At 38.0% G+C, this 25,324-nt stretch overlaps 1 protein-coding gene across 1 annotated transcript in view; it reads right to left on the bottom strand.

Annotated features, from left to right (window-relative positions):
• Nucleotides 1-1,103: 1,103 nt before the first annotated feature.
• The window catches only part of LOC115229285 (centromere protein I-like), a 58,025-nt gene continuing 33,804 nt past the window's right edge, over nucleotides 1,104-25,324 (bottom strand). Inside the window, exons 11-19 of the mRNA XM_036499162.1 lie at nucleotides 25,111-25,228; nucleotides 21,677-21,741; nucleotides 20,424-20,539; nucleotides 16,534-16,687; nucleotides 11,396-11,520; nucleotides 7,681-7,951; nucleotides 4,944-4,982; nucleotides 4,200-4,280; nucleotides 1,104-2,879 (exon numbers count right to left, since the gene is read on the bottom strand). Of these exons, the coding sequence (XP_036355055.1) occupies nucleotides 2,868-2,879; nucleotides 4,200-4,280; nucleotides 4,944-4,982; nucleotides 7,681-7,951; nucleotides 11,396-11,520; nucleotides 16,534-16,687; nucleotides 20,424-20,539; nucleotides 21,677-21,741; nucleotides 25,111-25,228 (981 nt within the window). The 3' untranslated portion in view covers nucleotides 1,104-2,867. The remainder of the gene's footprint in view (nucleotides 2,880-4,199; nucleotides 4,281-4,943; nucleotides 4,983-7,680; nucleotides 7,952-11,395; nucleotides 11,521-16,533; nucleotides 16,688-20,423; nucleotides 20,540-21,676; nucleotides 21,742-25,110; nucleotides 25,229-25,324) is intronic.

Raw genomic sequence — 25,324 nt, 5'->3', positions numbered from 1 at the left:
CATGTAAACTTAGTGATTGGCAGTAATGAATATGAGGGTGGAATGGTTGAAGTTCATATGGTTATTTACAAAACAGCAACTGGAATAATTTGAACAACTTTTCTGTACACACACACACACACACACATATACATATTTACATGCAATAAACAAAAAAAAACCCCCTCAAAAAACACGTAATCCCACATATTCTGACACGTTAAGAAGGCATTCACATAGTTTTGATATAAGGAGAAACAAAACATGGAGCAGACTGAACCTATCTCCTATACTATTCCAGCATTCTCTGAATTCTGATTCAATGCTGTAGAGTATTGCCAGGAATTCCAAACAAAACACTTGTTAACAAATTAAAATCATGTCTGTTATTCGGTCTTTAATTATGATTTGTTTCTGGTTGTTTTTCCTTCTTTTTTTTTTTAATATATTTTTTAATGTACATTTTGCAAAAAAACACCATATTGAATATCTTTAAAAAAAATCCCAAGATAAAATAATTAGTTTACTACTTATTACTACAAAACAGATGCCAAAGTGATGTAACCTTCCCCAACACCATCCCTGATTCCACTCACTCCAACACACATGAATCTCAAAAAAAAAAACGAAAGGAAGAAATGTTTTTGATAAATTTTCAGTTATTTTATTTTATAACATTTTTAGATTTTATGCACACTCACACACATGTTCATATAAACAAATATATACGAGTAACCATTTATACACACATCAACTAGGCTGCTGGATGTTGTTATTATACACTGCTGGTCACAATGCGTTTCCATGTATTGTTATAGCATTTGAATGATGCCTAGGCAGGCAAACCAACATTCACCCTGGATGGAACACCTGTCCTTCGTAGGGCTACCCACTTACAACTGTGTGGACTGTAACAGTGTCAAAAAACTTTGTCAAAGATATGCAAGCAGGTCACTAACACAGTTCAAGTCATAGGGTACCTTAGAAATGCCTGAAAAATGAATCTAATAGTACATGTGGGTTTTAAATGGTTATCGTTATTCATCATGATTTATGATTGATATATATGTACAAAGTGGGTGCTGAAAAGTTCCTGACTTTAGGTTAAAGAAAATACAAGCAGATCAGTTAATTATGATTCTATTTAACATAATTCCCTCTCAGATTTGCACACTTATTGCAGTAGTCACTCAATTTTTCTAAGTCCTGAAAAAGATCTTGGAAGGCTGGGTCTCCATCAAGGCCTTTCATGAAATCCTTTAAAGTCAGGAACTCTTCAGCAACCCCTTGTGTGTGTGTGTGTGTATATCTATCTATACATCCAGTATTTACATGGATACATATACAATGGAACAAACTGTTGATAACTAAGTCTGTCAATGCATAAAATTCTTAGACACACAATTATATAAAATACCAAAAGGAAACAAACAAACAAACAAACAAAAACAATATAACAGTATGTGTGTTTGAAAATGGCCCTCATTACTCAAACAGGATTTTAAATAAATTAGGAGTCATTAATTAAACTACACAGTGTTGTGAAGCCATCTACAGTGTAAGAGATCGGGAGTGTTGTGTGTTCCACCCACCTAGAATAATAAAGAAAAAATTTCACACACCTTACCCCAACAAACCAAACTACATCACTTCCTCACGTTTCCTCTTTTTCAAGCACTATGCTTATTTCTCATCACTGTATCATTGCTATCCTGTTGTCCCCCAACTCTTCTATATACCCATGTTTCACCAGTCACTGCAGTGCTAATGTTTTTTTTAAATGGCCCTCATTACTCAAACAGGTTTTTAAATAAATTATGAATCATTAACTAAACAACACTGTGTTGTGAAACCATCTACACAGAAAAATAGTTAAACAAGAGCAGCTGCATGCGAGTGGTGCTCATGGAAATGAAGGGATAGTGACTCCAAAATATACAGCAATTACTTACTGCTCCTGAATACAGAAAGACTATCAGTTCCTAAGATAGTCCAGTCCACACTTTACAGACTTCCATGGTTCATTGCTCAAGTGTTTATCATCACTTTGTGCAGTATCCAAGTGAATGAGACTTAAACCCTGCTCAGAACAGTTTGGCAGTTTCCCATTTTATGGTAACACTTGAACTATTGAATTCAGTACTCTGAATATGAACTGGTGATCAGTAAAATAGTGCAGCTACAACTTAAATTGGTAGATTATATTGCACTACATTTTAGTTAGAGAGCCCTTCTCTATGGGGTCAAGCGACCTGTTAGAAATAGCAACTGAATCTCCTTAAAATCAAACGCTCTTACATATTGGGTAGTCTGAAGAAGAAAAAAAACTTAAAAGAATTCCTTTGATTATATCTGCTTGAACAGATCTCACAGTAATAACTAATGAATCTTAGGACATTTTGTTGTTATTTCTAGCAGCTGTTACTCATACAACCACATAGAGCCCTTCCTCTTTGGTTGGTTGTGTACTATCCTACTTTGGACATAGACACTCATGCATTTCATCAACAATCATCAATCTTTATTGTTAATCCACATCAAATTATTTCAGTCAAATACACTCATCCATTCACTGAATACCTTAGATACTCAGCTAGACTGGCATAAAGGGAAAGACTGAGCACAATGAGTTACCTGCATCAAAGTACCCAGACAGCACCTCCCGTTTCATCAATAGGAAAATTACTTGACCATTCTATGTTAATAGAGATATTGATGCACAGGTAACCCAACGTAAGATTTTAACAATAGATCAACCACTGCATGATGGGAAAAGCACTTGGAACTGATCGACCAATTATTGCTCAAGTCTGCTTTGTGTGGCATTAAAACTGTAGTAGAAAAAGTGGTACTCAAACACTGGACAGGTGTGGTGCAAGCTTTCTTCTTCACTCAGTTTTCTAAAACGAAATAAAATGAAGAAATGATTTCAATAAATTGCTGTCCAAAACAAGAGGGACTTGGTCATAAAGGTTAATCAAAAACTGATTGAATACCCATGGCATTTACCCATAACCCTTTAGCATTCAGATTGTCTTGCCAAATGTAATCCTCACTTATTCACGTTGTTTTCAATTAATCATACATTATCTTGCACCTTTGACATTTCAATGATTTGATTGTTTATTTTTAGAATAACATTGAAGGGTTGAAGTCAGAGAGGCTGGATCTCACGAGTTTCATGATAAAACAAGTAGAATTTTGGTCTGGATATGGCTGGTTTGAATGCTAGGTAGGCAAGCTCTAAATTATCCTAAATGGATAATTTAAAGCTTGAAATATTTAAATATTTAGTAGCAACAACATTAATAAAATTAGAGGTTCAAGAATTGTGAAGTAATGCTGCTTAGTTTTAATTGAAAAGACAAAAATATTACCAAAAAATTACCAAAAAAAAAAAATTACCAGGCATAGGAGTGGCTGTGTGATAAGTAGCTTGCTTACTAACCACATGGTTCTGGGTTCAGTCCCACTGTGTGGCACCTTTGGCAAGTGTCCTACTATAGCCTTGGGCCGACCAAAGCCTTGTGAGTGGATTTGGTAGATGGAAACTGAAAGAAGCCCGTCGTATATAAGTATATATATATATATATATATATATGTATGTGTGTGTGTCTGTCCTCCCAACATCGCTTGGCAACCGGCACAACCGATGCTGGTGTGTTTACGTCCCTGTAACTTAGCAGTGCAGCAAAATAGACCGATAGAATAAGTCCTGGGGTTGATTTGCTCGATTAAAGGCAGTGCTCCAGCATGGCCACAGTCAAATGACTGAAACAAATAAAAGAGTAAAAAAGATGCAGGTAAAACATTTGTCAAGTTGTAAATACTGGTTTTACAAAAGATTTCACCTTCTGCCTTCGTTACTCTTTCTGGAATATATCTATTGATTCAACAAATTGATGTAAAAAGCATTGGTGATGGTGCCACGTCAAAAGCAGCCAGTACACTCTGTAAAGTGTTTGACATTAGTTTTAGCTTGTTGAGGAAATGACAACCTCTCTTGTGCTGGTGCCAGTACACTGTGTAAAGTAGTTGGTGTTAAAAATGACATCCAATCAAAGAAACTGCCAAAATTAGAACATATCAGAAAAGTATGGGCTCTGCCTCCACCCCACTCAACCTGTCTGAATAAGAACTAACAAATTGATGACCCAAACAGGTGCCCTAATATATATTAGGGTGTTTGTGAGCAGTTATTAAGAAGAAGAGAAACTTACTGTTTGCAACCGAGAAATGAAATCAGTTAAACCTCCCAATTCTTGATCACGCAGAAACTGGAAATATCTTTTCCGGTTTATCTGTAAAAAAAAAAGAGAAAAAAGGAGATTTCAGAATATCTAGTAAGATTATTTTTGGCTAAAGAACTGAAGATGTAACACATAATATTGGTAATAACAGAGAGTAATTTTGTTGATGAAGGTCAACCCACACCAAAAAGCAATAGATATTAGATATTTTAATTGTAGATTATATTCTTCCTATACCCAGAGATATCCCAACTGTTGCCATCACAACTTTTCAGAGGTATCTAACTATCAGTTATGATATATTCTTTAGGATGCGATTTGAGAGGGGCTTTGGCTACTATTTACTCTTTTACTTCTTTCAGTCATTTGACTGTGGCCATGCTGGTCGACTTTGCCTTTCATCCTTTCAGGGTCGATTAAATAAGTACCAGTTACACACTGGGGTCAATGTAATCGACTTAATCCGTTTGTCTGTCCTTGTTTGTCTCCTCTGTGTTTAACCCCTTGTGGGTAGTAAAGAAATAGGTATTTTGATTGTCTTTATGTTCTGAGTTCAAATTCAGCCAAGGCTGACTTTGTCTTTCGTCTTTCAAGGTCGATAAATTAAGTACCAGTTGCGTACTGGAGCCGATCTAATAGACAGCCACCCACCTTCTCCAAAAATTTTCGGGCCTTATTCCTAGAGTAGAAAAGAATAATTTGATAAATACTTACTCGTATCAATGAAGGATGCTGTCGGCTCTGGGGCATTTCCTGAGGAGAGAGAAAAGACAAAAACATTTTGATATTAGTATCTTGAAAATCAAAAGGTTGTATATATATACTTATTTCTGATTGTTGAATTGTAGTTCTCTGGTTAAATGTCATTTAAATATTGCTGTAAGAAAACTCCAGTTTCAATTTCATAGATACCATTAGAAGAGTCCACTTTGCTACAAGTATTCAGGTCCCTGGCCTCTGATATGAGAATAACCTCCACCCTATAAAGCTCAGAGTCCCTGAAAATGCTCAGAGTCACTACTCTTCCTGTCTTGACAAGAGAGAGGGGGGGAGAGAGAGAGAGAGAGATTCCATGTCTTTTATAAAATGGTACACTAGTTTAGCATAGAAAGAACTGGTATCTGTTTTTTCAGTCAGCCAGAACCAAAGTGTAGAATAAAGAAAGACAAATAATTAAATACTAATTAACTGATTGAATGCCCATGACATTTACCTTTAACCCTTTGGCATTCATATTACTCTCTCTCTCTCATATGTTTTCCCTCTCTCTCTCTCTCTCGTATGTAATGTGTATTTATTCACCTTGTTTGGACCTTATGTATTATCACGTAGCTTTGATGTAATTGTATATTTTTAGAATGGCATTGGAGAGTAGGTGTGAGAGGCTGGATCTGGCCAGTATAAATGTTAAAGAGATAATATATATAAAAAAAGGACGATCAAGGCCCAAACACTTTTGACCACCGGCTGACCTAGGGTTAAACAACAGTTAACTTATTGAATACTGATTAAGGCAGCAGCAAAGGTTAAAAGATAGACTGGCTGAAGGAATGAGAAAGGAATTTATTAAAGAAAAACAAAACACCTTTCTGGTTATTGCAGGTGAATAAATTAATAAATTAAAATTAAATGAGAATAAAAGGAAGAGGAGGAGAGGGAAACAATGAGTAAAGAAAGCTGGGGGAGTGTTGGATGTTATCTTAGTAGTAGCATTTCCATTAGTTTATTGTGCCAAGGAAAAAATATTTTGCCTCTTACGGAGAGCGTGTATGTTCCGGTTAATTTATGTGTTTATTGGAATGTGATTGGTGTGTGGCAGGACAACTGAGTTAATTACTCTATCAAAGTAATATTCCAAGGAAACATTCTTGCTTCCACTCACCAGAAATAGCAAAGGAATAAAGAAAGATGATGAAAAGAATCCGAAATATGCAAATATATTCCTGTAAACAACACAGAATAATGCAGGTGAAATGCATTATTAATAGATTAAAATATTAATACAAGAATGGTAAGTATTAGAAGAATGGTAGATAAAAAATTTCAGAGCTTTAAAGTATATGAAGTCTAGGAAACTTTATGCAAAATAATTGTTCCTGTTCTTTAGCTCAACATGAAGCCTAGAATGAAAGGCACTCCAGTTGTGACCATCCCAACACATTATTTGACATTGTGCCAAAGAAGGAAATAATAGATACCACATCTATTAAACAACAGAAAGGTAGGCTTAATTATAAGAAAATTATATTTGTTTACTTGTTTCACTTATAGGATACTGGCCAGACAGGGGCATTGCCCTTAAGGGTTTCAGGCAAGTATACCAATCCAAGTACTTTGGGACTTGTTGATCTCATGAAAAACAAAAGCCAAGTTGTCCTTGACGAGAAAGGAGACGTTTGTAACTCAGTCATAACTAAAAACTGCAAGGTATGGTAGTTTGCTGCACTGATTTCAGGCCTCCTACTTTTTGAAATGGAATAAGGAAACTGATTGAAGCTTTCAAAGATATTAGTTGCTGCATGTTTTTTCTAAATTAAATTTTTTATAATCTCATATAGAACGTTCTTGAAAATCTTGGTGCACCGATACACAAGGAGAATTTTTACCTGGAAGATTGATATCAAGGATTCTGGAATGAGATTATGATGGCGAACTACTGTTGAATGTTAATTGGTGATGACACTAATTACATAGGTGTAGGAGTGGCTAAGTAGCTTGCTTACCAACCACATGGTTCCGAGTTCAGTCCCACTTTTGGCACTTTTGGCAAGTGTCTTCTACTATAGCCTCGGGCCAACCAAAGCCTTGTGAGTGGATTTGGTATATGGAAACTGAAAGAAGCCCGTTATATATATGTGTGTGTGTGTGTATATATATATATATATATATACATATATATTTCCTCTGTCTTCCCTTCTCGGGATCTTTCCTTCTATGTTTCCGACGAAGAGCTCCGCTTGAAACGTTAAACCCTCCTTCTTCCCTTCTTTCCTGAGCGTCCAATAATACTTTATTTGTTCCACGTCCTCGCGTTGCTGTGTTTTTTTGTGTTTTCTTGTTTGGATTAACTATATATATATATATATACACATATATACACATATATACGTTAGTGTATCTGTGTTTGTCCCCCCAACATTGCTTGACAACCAATGCTGGTGTGTTTACGTCCCTGTAACTTAGCAGTTCGGCAAAAGAGACCAATAGAATAAGTACTAGGCTTACAAAGAATATATCCTGGGGTCAATTTGCTCCAGCATGGCCACAGTCAAATGACTGAAACAAGTAAAAGAGCAATTACATATTTTTAATTGTGAATATATAAACAGAAACGTCTTTTTTTTGTTGTTTGTTGTAATATTTTGAAGTACAAACACAAAGAAGAAATTAAATTTTATAGAATGAGTGGTGGGAGAACAAGAAATGGTGAATGAAGAGAGAGATAACCAACCTTTCTCAGGTATAACAGTACATGTCCTAAGAACGCTTGGTGATGACACACGGATAAAGATGAAGTCACAGATTTGCTACGAATTCCAGGTATGGAGAAGATATCAAAATCAAACAAAATGGAATCAGAAGTTTGTTGTGCAGTATCAAAAGCTTTGTAACGCCAAAGAGCATTGCAGACATCTAAAACATACACATTCAACTTTTTAATGTGTTTGTCAAGTTTATAGGGTGTCTGAAGCTTCTTTAAGTTCTGGAACACACTCGAGTAACTGGAAGAAGAAAAGAAGAAATGAATGAAAATCATCATCATCATTTAACATCCGTTTTCCGTGCTAGCAAGGTTTGGATGGTTCAACCGGGGTCTGGGAAGCCAGGAGGATGCACCAGGCCCAGTCCGATCTGGCAGTGTTTCTACAGCTGGATGCCCTTCCTAATGCCAACCACTCCGTGAGTGTAGAAAGCGCGCGCGCACGCGCACACACACACACACGCACACACACACACACGGTAACAAAGGTAAAGATTCTTTCAAAGGGGTGTGTAAAACATTCACTGGTTGAATAAAGCATAAATAGCGGTATAATGCAAATTACAAACAATCTTGATCTGGCAGAGTTTCTATAGCTGGATCCCTTCCTAATGCCAACCACTCCGAGAGTGTGTTGGGTGCTTTTACACGCCACCGGCACAAGGGCCAGTCAGGCGGTACTGGCAAATGGTGTTTTTTATGTGCCACCTGCATGGGAGCCAATATAAATAATATAAATAAATTATTGGATTGTCATTTGCATCTCTCTATTTAATTTATAGTTTATATATTACTCTTTTACTTGTTTCAGTCATTTGACTGCAGCCATGCTGGAGCACCGCCTTTAGTCGAGCAAATCGATCCCAGGACTTATTCTTTGTAAGCCTAGTACTTACTCTATCGGTCTCTTTTGCTGAACCGCTAAGTTATGGGGACGTCAACACACCAGCATCAGTTGTCAAGCGATGTTGGGGGACAGACAGACACACAAACACACACATATATATATACATATATACGATGGGCTTCTTTCTGTTTCCGTCTACCAAATCCACTCACAAGGCTTTGGTCGGCCCGAGGCTATAGTAGAAGATACCTGCCCAAGGTGCCATGCAGTGGGACTGAACCTGTGGTTGGTAAGCAAGCTACCTACCACACAGCCACTCCTGCGCCTATATATATATATATAACTTGGCATTAGGAAAGGCATCCAATCATAGAAAGCAAACTAAAACAGACTAGAGTCTGGCATAGCTCTCCAGCTTACTCTCTAATCAAACTGTCTAACTCATGCCAGCATGGAAAATGAATGCTAAATGATGATGAGGATATATATATATATATATATATCATCTGTCCAATGCTCTTCATTTACCCCTATCATAACCTGCTTCCTTTCTGCTTCTTACTTTCCTTCTTCTTCCCCTTTCTGTCTTTTTGTTTCTTCATTTTTGTCCTTCATCCATCATACACTATGACAGGAATCCTATATATAAACCTGCCAATTCCATCATTTCTTCATTACTAACCTATTTGAAGCCCCTGCAAAACCAAGAGACAAAAACTCAGAGTAGCAAGCGATAGATTTGACCAAAATAAAACATTAGGAATGGCTGTGTGGTAAGTAGCTTGCTTACCAACCACACGGTTCTGGGTTCAGTCCCACTGCATAGCACCTTGGGCAAGTGTCTTTTACTATAGCCTCGGGCCGACCAAAGCCTTGTGAGTGGATTTCGTAGATGGAAACTGAAAGAAGCCCGTTGTATATATGTATACAGATGTGTGTGTGTGTGCGTGTGTGTCTGTGTTTGTCCCCCCCAACATCACAACCGATGCTGGTGTTTTTATGTCTCCATAACTTAGCGGTTCGGCAAAAGAGACTGACAGAATAAGTACTAGGCTTACAAAGAATAAGTCCTGGGGTCGATTTGTTCAACTAAATGCGGTGCTCCAGCATGGCCACAGTCAAATGACTGAAACAAGTAAAAGAGAGTATGGTATCAAGTACTTTTTTTTCCAGCAATCAACTCTAAACAAATGTTTGTGTGTGTGCATGTGCACATTTGTGTGTGAGGTTGTATTTTACAGAATTACTTAAGGCAGCAATCTGGCAGAATTGGTAACATGCTGGGTGAAATGCTTAGTGGTATTTCATTTTTCGCAGTACCAGTTAAGCAGTGGGGTGTCAATGTAATTGACTTAACTACTCCTGGGTGTAAGTATTAAAAACTGCACCCCTCTGCCAAGCTGTGTCAAGCCAGTGTGGCAGAGAAGGCTCATGAAACCAGTATGATCACAAGCTCAAATCCATGGTCAACACATCAGACCATGGTTGGTGGAGAGAACATGCTGAGGCCTCCATCCTGCAGTGGACACAACATTGGCAATCCAATCCAATTGTTTTTGCAAAGAATCTATGCTAAATTTTATTAACTCAATAGAAAGTGTCCATGGTTGAAGATTTGGAAAATATGAAGAGTCTGGACCATTTGAATAGCAATTATATTTATGTAGATCAACTTAGCTTCAACGAGTTAGGTAAATAACATTATCAGACTTTTTAAAGACAAGAGGCACAAGCAAAATAAATTTTTCATCCATTAAAGGAATCTGGTTGAACAATTGCTGAATCCTCTAGAAATAGGTAGCAAATCTGTATCAACTCAAATGATACCTTCTTAACCCTTTAGTGTTCAGATTACTCTGTTAAATGTAATACTTTTTCACTCAAATTGTTTTGAATTAATCCTGGATCATCTTAAAGCTTTGAGGTTTCAATGATGTGATTACTTATCTTTAGAATGGCATTGTAGGTTAGGTGTGAGAGGCTAGACATCGCCAGTTTGAATATAAAACATGTAGAATATATTGGGCCGGATTTGGCCAGTTTAAACACTAAAGGGTTAAAGGTATAATACATATTAGATAATGTAGTCCAGGATGCATAATTTATCCTTTACTTGTTTCTATGATATGCTGGTCCCCAAACAAAACTGGAGCAACAGGAAATGGAGGGTTTAGCTCAACAACACAACATGCCTCCAGGGCCAGGAATTGACCTTACAATCTGGTGATTGTGAGTGCAACACCCTAACCACTAGGCCATCACATAAACTACATACAATTCTTGCTGGTAAGAAAAGAAGAATTCTACAATGGATGGAGAACTTCAAAGGAATGCTATAGTCCAATGGTAGAACATCTATCATATTAACAAAAGAAGTGGATTCAAGTCCCACAGGTAGCCTGGGGCTTTTCTCATCCAAATCGTTTTTTAACTTAGTATTTACACATAATTATTAACAGCTTTATCTATTTTGAATTCAAGCTGGTGCCATGTAAAAAGCACTCGATACACACTGTAAGGTAGTTGGCACTAAGAAGGGCATCCAGCCATAGAAATCTTGCCAAAACAGACGACTGATACTTGGTGCAGCTCTCAGGCTTGCCAAATACTGTCAAACTGTCCAACCCATGCCAGCATAGAAAACGGACACTAAATGACGACGATGTATTCCACTGTTTTTAAAACATTTATATAGCTTAAATAAATAGAAACAACCCAACAATGAGAATAGAAAATAATTAGATTATAAAAACAAAATACACACAAACACAGATAATAAAATTCCTACAAGCAATTCTGAGCATCAGCAGAAACATGAAAGGATTTAGTGAAACTTACTCTAAGATGATACGGCACAAACGTGAAATAACTGTGCACTGATTAGAGACAATGAGGCGACTGACAAATTCTGGTGATGGAATGGTCAATAATGGGAAGTTGGTGTTCAGAACGGTTATTAGCAACTGTGGAAAGAAAGGAGTTATTACATAGTAAAAACAGATGACTTATTATGCATTTAGTGTATGAGAGAGAGGGGAAAATGGTGTTACAATAGGCATACTTTTCTGGGAGGCTTTGTTAAACTTTCCAGGGATGTTTTGCTAAACTTTGTAAGAGAACTGCAACAGCTACAAGTGAGAATTGAAACTAGATGTAATAATGGTTTCAAATTTTGGCACAAGGCCTGCAATTTTTGGGGAAGGGTAAGTTGATAATATCAGTCCCAGTGTTCAACTGGTCCTTGTTTTATTAACCCTGGAAGTATGGAAGGCAAAGTGATCGCAGCAGAGTTTGAACTCAGAATGTAAAGATGGACGTAGTGTTGCTGAGTATTTTTCTTGGCATGCTAACAATCCTGCCAGTTCACCACCTTCAAATCTAGACCTAATATTGGTTTCAATGGACTGAGGGGTTTTCCCTCTCTTCATGCCCTTAATTGCTTTACCTACCAAGGTACTGTCAATTTGGATAGCTGGTCCCTCTGTTGGGCCGACATGTGGCAGATTCATTTTCTTACATTCATTCTCCTCATTTAGCAACCTTTCACAGTGGCATCTCCGAGTCTCTCACTTTGCAGCATCATTAAATGCAAGAGAACCATCATCCATGCAGACAAATATCTCTCCTATGCCATTACAGTTTTCCCTCTCACACTGTCTCTGATCCTCATGATGCAGAACATGGGCAAATTCCTTATCTGCTTCCCCTCTGGCTAAGTAAGCTTGTCTCCTAGCTTTCTTCTGGCTATCTTGTACTACTACCACCACACTTCCAGTTCTTCCATGCCTGTTTCTTTTCTCTAATGGTCGTGTCAACTACATTGTTCCACCACCATGTCACCTTAGGTCGAAAGAGCACTTTGCACCGACCCTCAACAGGTTGTCCTCCACATTATGTGATGCTACACCTCCACTTTTTTTTATCAAAAGCTTCAATACATCTCTAAATTTGTGTCCATTCAGAGGATCCTTAAGCTTCCAAACGCATGTTTTTCACACTGGTCATCTTCTGGGCAGCCATTAGCCCTGACCCTGAAGTCGCTAACAACTAACCTATGTTGTGGGGTGCATTCTTCACCTGGGAAAGTTTTGGCATTTATAAGTAGCCATCTTTCTTGATTCCTGATGAGAATGTAGCCTGACTAATGTACCCACCAGACTGGTAGGTGAACAGGTGACTGGCAGGATTCTTGAAGTTAGTATTACAGATCATAAGATCATTTGCATCACAGAACTTCAGCAGCCTGGTTTCAAATCTGTTTCCACAATGCAAGCTCCCTCAACAGTTGTCCTCTATATTATGTGATGCTATATCCTCCTCATTTTTGTCAAAAGCTTCAAGTAATACGCTTCTAAATCTGTGTCCATTCAGAGGATCCTTAAGCTTCCAGACCCTTCTTTTCCACACTAGTCGTCTTCTGGGCAGCCATTAGCCCTGATCCTGAAGTCACCCATTGAAGACACCAGCCACAAAGAGAAGGTCCCTGCCAATCATCAATGAGGTAATCTGTAAGAGTGTCACAGAATTGGTCTTTCTGTTCATCAGGTAGCCCTGGCTGAAGGGTATAGGCTGAGATAATGGTTGCTAATCCATGTTGCAGCACTAGTCTAAGCTTAAGTATTCTATCACAGACTGACTCCCTTATCAAACCATTTCTCAGCAAGGAGTACAACCATGCCCCCAACCTCATCACTGTTCCCTACCCAGAAAATCTTATATGTTCTTTGTTTGTGGGGAACCTAGTAGAACTTCCTCCCCACCTTACCTCCCGGATGCAACACAAATCTACATGCCCCTGTTCAAGCATCTTGTAATGTATCCTATAAACAAGAACCCCTTAAATCATTATGAGCATCACAACAGACTTTGTCAATATACAGTTCATTGAAGGCAAATCCACCCAACAGAGACCATCCTTCTCTATATTACAAATCAGCACTACAACCAAATGAAACATAAAATGTTGCAGCTACTACTGTTTTCAGCAGATAGTTAATCACACCATGTGGTCCCTATTTAAAGCTAGATGGACTGAGAGTAAAGTGCTTTGGTTATGGATACAACACCTACTATAGGCACAAGGCCTGAAATTTGGGGGAAAGGGGGATGGTTGATGACATCGACCCCAGTGCTGGACTGGTACGTTTTTCATTTTGACCCTGAAAGGATGAAAGGCAATGTCGACCTTCGTTGAATTTGAACTCAGAATGTAAAGACTAATGAAATACTGCAAAGCATTTTGCCTGGCATGCTAACGTTTCCGCCAACTCAGCACCTTGATAATGCTCATAATTAAATGCAAACAACGATACCTTCAACTGGTTTTCTGGTGCATTTCACATTCTTTTAGTAACAAATTCACGAATTCTGACATCTAAAATACTGGTAAATCAAATGCTAAACACAACTGACTGCTTTTGTTTTAGGAACAAAACAGCAAGGAAAACTAATTCTTTTGCTTCCACTCTCAAATGAAAGTGATATTGTGATATTACATTTTGCCATACAATCCTCTTGGTTTCTAGCTGGTTGACTTTAGCCCTTCGCTTTTCAGACCTGGCCTCGTGCCGGCAAACAGAGGGAAACACCCAAACAAGTCATGCAACCAGACAGCTTAATATACATCTTGCAGGCCACACAAATGGATTCAATTGATTTTAGTTCAGGTGGCACTGATTAAGAAAGCAATTAAATATTATAATTGCATCTTAAATTCATATCAACTTGTGTTATAGTTTGACTAAATTCAAATTCTGTCTACAGAAAATTTAAGAAAATGTAAAAAAAAAAACAAAAAAAAACACCAACTTATGAAGCTAATAACTCATTAGTGTCATATAATTAAATGAGTAAAGTGTAACTAAATGAGTGCAAAAGCCTAAAGAAAAATATACCTGAATTCAATTAACTGTTTTCAAGTAGCAAATCAATTCAGTCTATTGATGGCATTTGAAATTTTAGCCATCAGGATTACACGAAGATATTTTTTTCTAACCGTATATAAACGATTATGTTTAATTATTTTAAGATTTAATTATCTTTTCACACCTATTTTTCTAGCTTACAGAGATTCATTAGTTTATCATACTGAGTTATTTACACAAAAATTGTGGCTCTTAGAAGGGGCTACAAAAATATAGCTAATACTATTTTGGGTGATTCAGTGATTGGTTTGTTTTTGTTTTTGCTAGCTGAGTGTAATTATTAAAACAGTATTTATTAGGCATAGAAGTGGCTGTGTGGTAAGTAGCTTGCTTACGAACCACATGGTTCTGGGTTCAGTCCCACTGTGTGGCACCTTGGGCAAGTGTCTTCTACTATAGCCTCGGGCCGACCAAAGCCTTATGAGTGGATTTGGTAGACGGAAACTGAAAGAAACCCATCGCATATATGTGTGTGTATATATATATATATATGTGTTTATATATATGTTTGTGTTTGTAAACTCAACATCACTTGACAAGTGATGCTGGTGTGTTTACATCCCCATAACTTATCGATTCAGCAAAAGAGACCGATAGAATAAGTACTAGGCTTACAAAAAATAAGTCTTGGGGTCAATTTGCTTGACTAAAGGCGATGCTCCAGCAGTTATTTTACATGAGGTCAATGTGAGCTACTCAGAATCTAGCGATCCAAGAGATGAGAGATGAGTGGAGCAGTTTGAATATGAGAGTTACATGCTAGTCATAAGCGAAAGCTTTACTAATGTAAAGAATAACAATATGACAGTGACCTAGGTAAGGACAATTACAAGAAACCCAGCACAATTTCCATGTGCTTAATTTTAATTCCACCAAGAGAGATTGGGTTGATTTGAAGCTATAATAAAAGATGCTTAAACTGCCATGCAGTGGGATTGAAACCTGAAAAATACAATAGGAGTTGCTGCGTGGTAAGTAGCTTGCTTACCAACCACATGGTTCTGGGTTCAGTCCCACTGTGTGGCACCTTGGGCAAGTGTCTTCTACTATAGCCTCGGGCCGACCAAAGCCTTGTGAATAGAATTGGTAGACGGAGATGAAAGAACCCTGTCGTATATATGTATATATATATATATATATGTATGTGTGTATGTGTTTGTCCCCCCAAACATCGCTTGACAACCGATGCTGGTGTGTTTACAAAAGAGACCAACAGAATAAGTACTAGGCTTACAAAGAATAAGTCCTGGGGTTGATTTGCTCGACTAAAGGCGGTGCTCCGGCATGGCCGTAGTCATATGACTGACACAAGTAAAAGAGTAAAAGAGTGAAGCTTCTTAACCACAAGGCTAAGACAGTGCGCACCTTCATAACAAAAAATTTATTTGCATTATTTACATTCGACGGATATTTGTCCTCATCTTGTTTGTTGTTAACACGTTTCGGCTGATATACTCTCCAGCCTTCTTCAGGTGTCTTGGGGAAATTTTGAACCTGGGTTCTCATTCCTAAGGTATATTTTTCCATGTTATTATTATTATTATTACTGTTCAGGTCACTGCTTGGAATTGAACTCGGAATCTTGGGACCTGTGGGCATATGGTGTAGTGGTTAAGAGCATGGGCTACTAAGCACAAGATTCTGAGTTTAATTCCAAGCAGTGACCTGAACAATAATAACGAATAATAATAATAACATTGAAATATATACCTTAGGAATGAGAACCCAGGTTTGAGATTTCTCCAAAACACCTGGCTGGAGGGTATATCAGCTGAAACGGTGTGTTAACAAAAAAGATGAGGACAAATATCCGTTGAATGTAAATAATGCACATAATTCCACATCTCTTAAATATAGAACTGAAAAGATTTATTGTAGCGAAATAAAAACAGAATTGATAGGTCTCTTTTCTGTGCAGTGTTACTATCTCACAAAAGGCAGTTTGCTTTGGTCTTTAATAAAAATTCAGCCATTATGAAGTGGAAAAGAAAAACTAGATTTCAAGCAATATCTTTTGCAAATATGTTTAATAAACAAAGACAGAAGGCTTACTTGTTCTTGGAACCATAGGCAGAAATGTACCATTATCAAGTGGTCATCCTCACAGAGTAATCCCAGGAGGCAAAGTTCATCAATAAAGTCAATAAGCTTCTTGAACTCAATATGAGCTCGGAAATTATCAAAATCACCTTGAAAGAAACTGAACCTGAAAAACGAGAAATATTATATATATATTTCTTCATTGCCCACAAGGGGCTAAACATAGAGGGGACAAACATGGACAAACAAAGGGATTAAGTCAATTACATCAACCCCAGTGTGAAATTGATACTTTATTTATCAACCCCGAAAAGATGAAAGGCAAAGTCGACATCGGCGGAATTTGAACTCAGAACGTAGCGGCAGATGAAATACCGCTAAGCATTTCGCCAGGCATGCTATATATATGTCTATGTATATATGTAGAAGCAGAATTAGGTAAGTTGATATATGTTTGTCACATATTTCAACTGCTTAAAGGCAAATACACTGCAGTTACCATGGAGAATAAACCTCTCTTATGGTAAAAAGGTGTGAAAACACCCAGTCGTTCAGTGTCACCCTCTATTAGGAATCCCAGATATTGATGTTTTGAGTTTATTGGCTCTTATCAATTAGATGTATCTAAGGGAAGCAACTCTAAACGAACTTAATAAAAGCTGTAACTTTATATATAACTATCACTATGACCCAGCAACGCCGGGGCATAGTGCTAGTGCATGCATATACAGCTGTGTGCGTGCGCACATACACATGAGTACTGACCAAATCTCCGACCAATCATATACAGCTAGCTGGCATTCAATTGGCGTATCAAGTTTCGGGCATTTTGAATGGGTTTTGGATAGAAAATTCACAAAAAAGTCATTTCTATTGATTTTTTTAATGGCTTTGTGGGGTGACTGAGGAAATGTAAAGATGTGCATGACCACCCTTGGACGGTTTTGAATGACCATAGAAAATGCGAGCCCTCTAACTGAAAAATTGTGGATTTGTATAAAGGACACACACAGACAGACATTTTTGCTGTTATATATATAGAGATTCAGTCAACACATAGACTAATTTGCACTAGTAGATCGCTCAATCAAGGTAAATAACAAGGTGTCAGTGCTAAGTAGTGTGTAAGCATGAGCAGAATTAAGTAAGATGAAATATGGTCGGCACCTCAACTGTTAAATGGCAAATACACCTGCAGTTACTGTGGTAAATAAATCTCTCTTGTGGTGTAAAGGTGTGAAAACACCCTGTTTGTTCAGTGTTGCCATCTATGAGGAATCCCAGACATCGATGTTTCAAGTTTGACTTTTTTCAGGATGTGCCTAAGGGAGATTTATTTTCTCCACAGTAACTGCCTTTTAGCAGTTGAAATATGTGACAAACATATTTCAACTTCCCTAATTCTGCTCATAATTATACACTGCTTAATGCTGACACTTTGTTTTATTTATATATATATATATATTTAAGCAAAAAAGCTAGTTCTAAAATCTAAGAGATTGTCATAGTAGTTGTACTAGAAAGTAATGCTCGTAGCCACTTTAACATGGACATCTCCTCTAGCTGGTTAACAATGCACAGCTGCATCTGATACATTGCAAGCAGGGGAGCAAACTCCTACCACACGCACATGGTGGATAATATTGTTTTGCTAAATTACCTATCAAAGGATGGCAAATAATCTTATTGGTCAAAGAAATTTGAAACCATGGTATAACCGGTAATAAAAATAACAAGGTAAAAGTTTTTATTTTTCATTTACTTCGAAAATTGCTATTAGATCGTGATTTTGGCCATGTTGGCTGCTATTTCTAGCATGTAAAAATTACCTGTTAAAGGGTAGTTTTCTTTTGTGTTTAAATGTACACTATTTTAAAATATTATATATATATATATATATATATATATATATCACCTGTGTCGGTGGCACATAAAATCACCCACTACACTCTCGGAGTGGTTGGCGTTAGGAAGGGCATCCAGCTGTAGAAACACTGCCAGATCTGACTGGACTGGTGCAGCTTTCGGGCTCCCCAGACCCCAGTTGAACCGTCCAACCCATGCTAGCATGGAAAGCGGACGTTAAATGATGATGATGATGATGTACACATACCATCATTCTTGTTTAACGTCCACCTTCCATGCTGGCATAGGTGGGAGGTTTGACAGGAGCCGGCCAGGCAGAAGCCTGCACCAGACTTCTGTGACTGTTTTGGCAGGATTTTTACAACTGGATGCCCTTCCTAACACCAACCACTCAGCTGAGTAGACTTAGTCCTTTTTTATGTGGCACAAGCACAGGCAAGGTCAGTTTTGACAGGGTTTTTACAGCTGGATGTCCTTCCAAATGCTAATCACTTTACAGTGTGAGCTGGATGCTTTTTAAGTGGCACCTGCACTAACAGAGTCACCAAGTACCTTGTAAGACAAGAAAAAAAAACTTTTGAGAGGGGAAAGGGAATTGGAGAAGGTGATCTTCTGTCAGATGATGAAAGGTTATAGTGAGACAGGTACAGAAAGAGGTGCCTTGCTGTAGAGGAAGTACAAGGTTACCCGGCTGGAGAGAGAGAGAGAGATCAGAAATGAAAACAGAAACAGGTGTGCTGCTGCAAAGGAGATACATGGTTACCCAACCCGAGGGAAGTGCAGGAGAAGGAGAGAGAATGTGGGAGAAAGCAGGATAGAGATGGTAGCAGAGTGCCGGGCATACTCACAAAGGCGGGGGATCCGAATATAAAGAGGATGGTTGAGTAAAGGAAAAGAGAGATATAGAGGGTGGCAAGTGTCAGGGCATATTCTTGAGGTTCAGATGTCATAATATATATTCTGAGCCGGTAGAATTGTTAGCACGTCAGATAAAATGCTTAGCGACATTTTGTCCGAATTTACGTTACAAGTGCAGGAGTGGCTGTGTAGTAAGTAGCATGCTTACCAACCACATGGTTTTGGGTTCAGTCCCACTGCGTGGCACTTTGGGCGAGTGTCTTCTACTATAGCTTTGGGCTGACCAAAGCCTTGTGAGTGGATTTGGTAGACGGAAACTGAAAGAAGCCCGTCGTATATATATATATGTATATATGTATGTATGTGTGTGTATGTGTCTGTTCCCCAACATCGCTAGACAACCGATGCTGGTGTGTTTACGTCCCCGTAACTTAGCAGTTCGGCAAGACAGACCGATAGAATAAGTACTAGGTTTACAAAGAATAAGTCCTGGTGTCGATTTCTTTGAGTAAAGGCGGTGCTCCAGCATGGCTGCAGTCAAATGACTGAAACAAATAAAAGAGTAAAAGAATATATATATATATATATATATATAAATATATATATTTGGTAGGAATAGATATATTAATATTTGATCCAGCTAAAACAATGCAAAGTGCACTGTGACCAGCAGTGTATAACAACATCCAGTAGTCTGGTTGATCACACAATCTCACAAGTATAGCTGAAAGACTTCAACTAAAGTAAACCCAAAATAGACTCAGTGGGATGTGATTGCAATGTAGAACATTGTGAGGGACAGAACAGGTAAAGCAGCTAACGATGATTTGTTCATGAAGAGCCTAATTATGAACTGGTTCAGCTACTCTTAACAATTGGATGGGTTTCCTCCAGAAACTGTTCAGCCCCAGTTCAAGTAGACATATGATCAAATACATTCTGGCAATTACGATCCTGTCTTTTTTTCTTTCTTCTATCAGACACAGTTTACCTAGGATTACATCACTCAACATGTCCTTCCTTCCGTTTCTTTTCTAAGACAGTAGGGTCTTTCCCCTCAATCCTCCACTAACTCATTCACACACAAATGCATAAAAATGTTTAACAATAAAGCATTCAACACCGATAACAGAGAACAAAAAAAAAAAGAAAGAAAGAAAGAAAGAAGGAATAGATACTCATATTCCACTGCAATAGCACTCTTGGTGGTCTTTGATTTCCTTAACAAATGAAGATGGTGCCATTTATTTATATAATTGGTGACTAGTTCTGTCAATGTTATTAGAATCCGGCACTGAATAAAACAAAACAAGGATTAGTCATAGACATTTACAAGAACTATAAAGAGATTTAAAAGCGGTGCTCCAGCATGGCCACAGTCAAATGACTGAAACATGTAAAAGAGTAAAAAAGATTAATATTGTTGTGTGTCAGTAAGTCTCAATTTAGTAAACTAAAGGAATGAGTTTATGTTTATGTGCCAATGCTTTGTACATTCATTGTATCTGTCGAAAGTATTATTTATATCTGTATTTTCTGATGAACGGCATTGTTAGAAACTGCAGAGAAGGCCTCTGAGTGGGTTTGGGATGAAGAGGGGAGATTACTGCTATTGGGATGCTAAGTTGGGACTTGATCAATCCTGGCTGGGTCAACTGGGTGAGTGGGGTTTGATGTTAGAAGACCCAAACCCCAGTGGAGACCCTAGAAACATCACTGAACATTTGCAAGATGCATCTTAGAAACTAATAACAATCTCCTCATCCCATATCCCTCTGCCTCCTCTTCCCCAAAGTTTCTCTGCCTCCTTGACACTCCTCCTCACCTTCCTGCATGAAACCCCTACACTGGTCTTTCCTTCAAGGATTCACCCAGGTTTCCTCTCCCCATTAATCTATTGCTTCCTTCCAAACCCTTTTCTCTCATATCTTCTGCCCACACTAGCCCCTTATGATATTGGATAGCCCACTGCTTTTTCTCAACCCTGTCACTACTTCTGTGAAGTGGTTGAAGCTAAGAAGGGCAACCAACGATAGCAATCAGACCAAAGAGGCCCTTGGTCTATGACACATACACATTAGACCCTGTGAAACAATCCTACCTGTGCCAGTATAGAAACTAGATGTAAAGTGGTTGATATTAGGATAAGCAGCCAGCCATGGCAACCAGGCCAAGGACATTGGTGCAGGAGTCAGTCCATCGACTCATCAAACCCTGTCACACTGACCAACCTGTGCCAGCACAGAAGCTAGATGTTGAGGAAGATGAAGAAGAAGAAGGAAGAGGATAAATACAGAGGTCAAGCATTTCAGAGCATTCTCTTGAAATAAAAAGAAATGATTATCACATTTGCAAAAAGTAAATATCAATTGAAACAGAATGAAGAAGAGAAGAGAAATATTAAAAGAGTAATGCAATATTCTGATTTTACCTTTAAATAAGTTCCACGTCGGAAAAATATTTTCTTCAGGGGTTCTAACAGAATCTGATGGAGTTCTGAATACAATATTTGAAAGGAAAATTAGAAAAGACAAAAAAACGATAGATATCAGTAAGAAAGTAAAGATTTACAATAACTTATCACTGAAAACATAAAATTTTTAGATAATTTCTTCCTTGAATTAAAAGGTTTGCAGGTGTAGCTTTTGTAAAAGCTGCAAACCAGATCCAAAATCTGATTCAAGCCCAGGCTATGCCTGCTCCAATAATCAATTGTGACTTCATCAATTAATATTCTGCAATGGTTCATAATACACAAGATGAGCTACAATAAAGGTACAAGAAATATATATATATATATATACCCAGGCCTATTCCCCATGTTTTAGGCGTGGGTAACCACAACAAGACACACACCAGGCATTCCGTTCATTTCCCAGCTCAAAGAGGCGAGCCCCGTGCTATGCTCGGGTCAAGGCATCATCATCATAGAATGCAATCCTCAGTATCAGCAGTGGGGCCCGACAGCATATGCTGGTTTAACCCCACTGCATCACGTTAGTTCTGTACTCCTTTGAGCAACATCAATTCACTCATCCATCCACAAACACTCTCCAAGCTTTCCTATCATATAATAAATTCTCTTGCCTCTCTCATTTCAACACCTCTAACCACCAAAGCTTTCCTCACTCCACCCATCCACCCATCCACACAAACCGAGGTCTGCTTTTGGTTCTGTTGCCTACCACTTCTGCCTTCATCACCCTCCTTACCATCCACTCTTCATCCATCCTCTCCATGTGGCCAAACCACCTCAACATTCGTCTATCCATCCATGTCACACCAAGAAGACAAGGGGGTGGGAGAAGGTTAGCACCTAATCTCACCCTAGTACTAGGGTCTTTCACGTGAGGTTAGAAAATCTTTATATATAAAAGTGAAGTTGTGTGTCTGTCTCCTACGATTTAGATTCCTAACTACTCCCACATTTTGCGGTGCAGTTTAACCCAAACCGGGTATCTTATAGTCGTGATTCATATCGAGCCCTTCTGGGTATTAGCGCGCGTCTACGATGAGTCTACGATTTAAAAAAAAATTTACCATAATTTTTTTCCCATTTTAATGCTTTTTTTCGCTATTATATAAGAGAAGTAACTCTCTAAAAATGTCTACAATGAGTCAACGATTTAAAAAAATATTTACCATCATTTTTTCCCATTTTTAATGCATATTTTTGCTATTTTTTGGCTACAACTCTCTAAAAATGCTTATATAGTTATTTCCCTTACAAACCCGAGCAACCCCGGGCGATACTGCTAGTATTTAATAAAAGCTATTAAAATCTTAATAGAGAAAATTCATATATTAATAATTCAACATTTCACTATTAATCACTTGGTCTCAATGCACGTTTTATGTTAGTATTTAATATATTCTTTTCATTACATTGTTAATATTGAATAGTATTTTGCTTTTGTTTTTTGTTGTTTTTTTTTTTCCTTTTGCTGTTGTTCATCGATCATTTGACTGGAATCTCGAAATAACTTTCTTCTCATTTTGTTGTTCTTTCTCAATATTGGATTCGTTACTTTTGATATATCTGGGTTGCATGAGATTACGAAGGGAAATAACTCCAAAGTTTTTAAAAGAGTTAAGTATCTTTCCCAACAACATTGTTGATCAGTGTCCAAACAATATAAGCCATTTATAGTTCTCATCATTAATGCCCTGATGCAGTAACAGGCAGTGGCTCTCATGGCTTCTGATCTTCACTGATTGGAAGTGTTATCATGTACATATTTTGTCTTGGTATAAAAGATGGGCTACAGCAAATATTCTGCTCAATACCACAGATTTGCTTGTCAGTTGTTTGACCATAACCAGTTCAGCACGGCCCTTGGTGGCTGATGATATGCGCATCATTGATCATGAGCAGAAGTAATGGCAGAGCATCATAGCCACGTGTTGAGAGGATTTCTTTATGGTGTAAATGATTCATCCCTGGAAACATGGGTGTTTCGTTCAACATCCTTAAACAAACCTTATTCAGGGGACTCTTGATTGGGATGGGCTACTCGATGTGAAGAAAATTCTAACATGCTGTGTACTTGGATATGAAATCACTATGTCATGCACATATGCTTGTGATGCATGTGCTTGGCGTACCCTCATCAGGCGGGTAGTCACGATGGGTATACTGGGCTTTGTATATTTTACTCCAGTGTGACTCTGATGGCATGCACTGCCATTTCATTCAATAATAATAATAATGATAATCATGCCCTGATGCAGTACCAGACAGTGGCTCTCATGGCTTCTGACCGTAACAGATTGCAAGTGTTACCATGCGTATGTTTTTACTTGCTGTAAATGATGGGCTACAGCAAATATTCTGTTCAATACAGCGGATTTGCTTGTGAGCTGCTTGACTATAACTAGTTCAGCAAGTCCCTCAGTGGCTGACAATATGTGCATCTCTGATCATGAGCAGGGGCAGTGATGAAGCATTGCAGCCATGTGCTGAGAGGGATTCTTTGAGGTTTTAATAATTCACCTCTGGAAAAATGGGTGTTTTGTTCATCATCCTGCAACAACCCTTATTCTGGGACCTTTTGAGTGTGATGGACTACCCAGCCTGAAGAAAATTCTAATTGGACCCCAACTGCAAGGTCATGTGCTGTTTATCTTGGTATGAGACTATGCCTCACAACCATGTACATATAGGTGTAGGAGTGGCTGTGTGGTAAATAGCTTGCTTACCATCCACATAGTTCCGAGTTCAGTCCCACTGCGTGGTACATTGGGCAAGTGTCTTCTACTATTGCCTTGGGCTGACCAAAGCCTTGTGAGTGGATTTGGTAGGTGGAAACTGAAAGAAGCCCGTTGTATATATGTATATGTGTATACGCTTGTGTGTCTGTGCTGTCCCCCCAACATCGCTTGACAATCGATGCCGGTGTGTTTATGTCCACCGTAACTTAGCTGTGTGGCAAAACACACCAATACAATAAGTACTAAGCTTACAAAGAATAAGTCCTGGGGTCGATTTCCTCGACTAAAGGTGGTGCTCCAGCATGGCCACAGTCAAATGACTGAAACAAGTAAAAGAGTTAAAAAAGAATATAGTTGCGATAAACTGGCTAAAGAAATAACAAAAATAATAACATTAACAATGAAGCCTATCGGGAGACCACCAATAAAAAAAAAGTTCTCATCTAAGTTCAATCAAAGTGATTTACATATCACCATGAATTCAAAAGGCAGTTATCTTTTTTTATTCCATTCCAGAGTTCAGAATTTGCACTTTCATGTCAACAATCTTGACATTCTCTATTTCTGTTCTTTTTTGAGGATAATCAAAATATAATAAATATATTATTAGTAAAACATAAATCATATTAACTACATTTTAAAAACCATATTTACCTGAAAACTTGTGTATTCGGATGTGTGGAATCAATTTAAAAATGGACTGATTAAAATGAAATCCATCCCAGGTATCAAGGAACTGGTACAGAAAATATTCAATAGCTGGGGTGCCTTCCTGATTGGGGTAGAAATAAAATATAAATGATTTAATTCATCACCATCATGCTAAAATAATTCTGTAAGAAAAATGAGGTAAAAAACTAAAAAAAAA

This window comes from Octopus sinensis, unplaced genomic scaffold, assembly GCF_006345805.1.
Source record: "Octopus sinensis unplaced genomic scaffold, ASM634580v1 Contig12345, whole genome shotgun sequence".
In the NCBI taxonomy this organism is placed as follows: Eukaryota; Metazoa; Mollusca; class Cephalopoda; order Octopoda; family Octopodidae; genus Octopus; species Octopus sinensis.
Note: the sequence above shows the minus strand (reverse complement) of the source record. Positions and strands in the feature narration are given on the sequence as shown.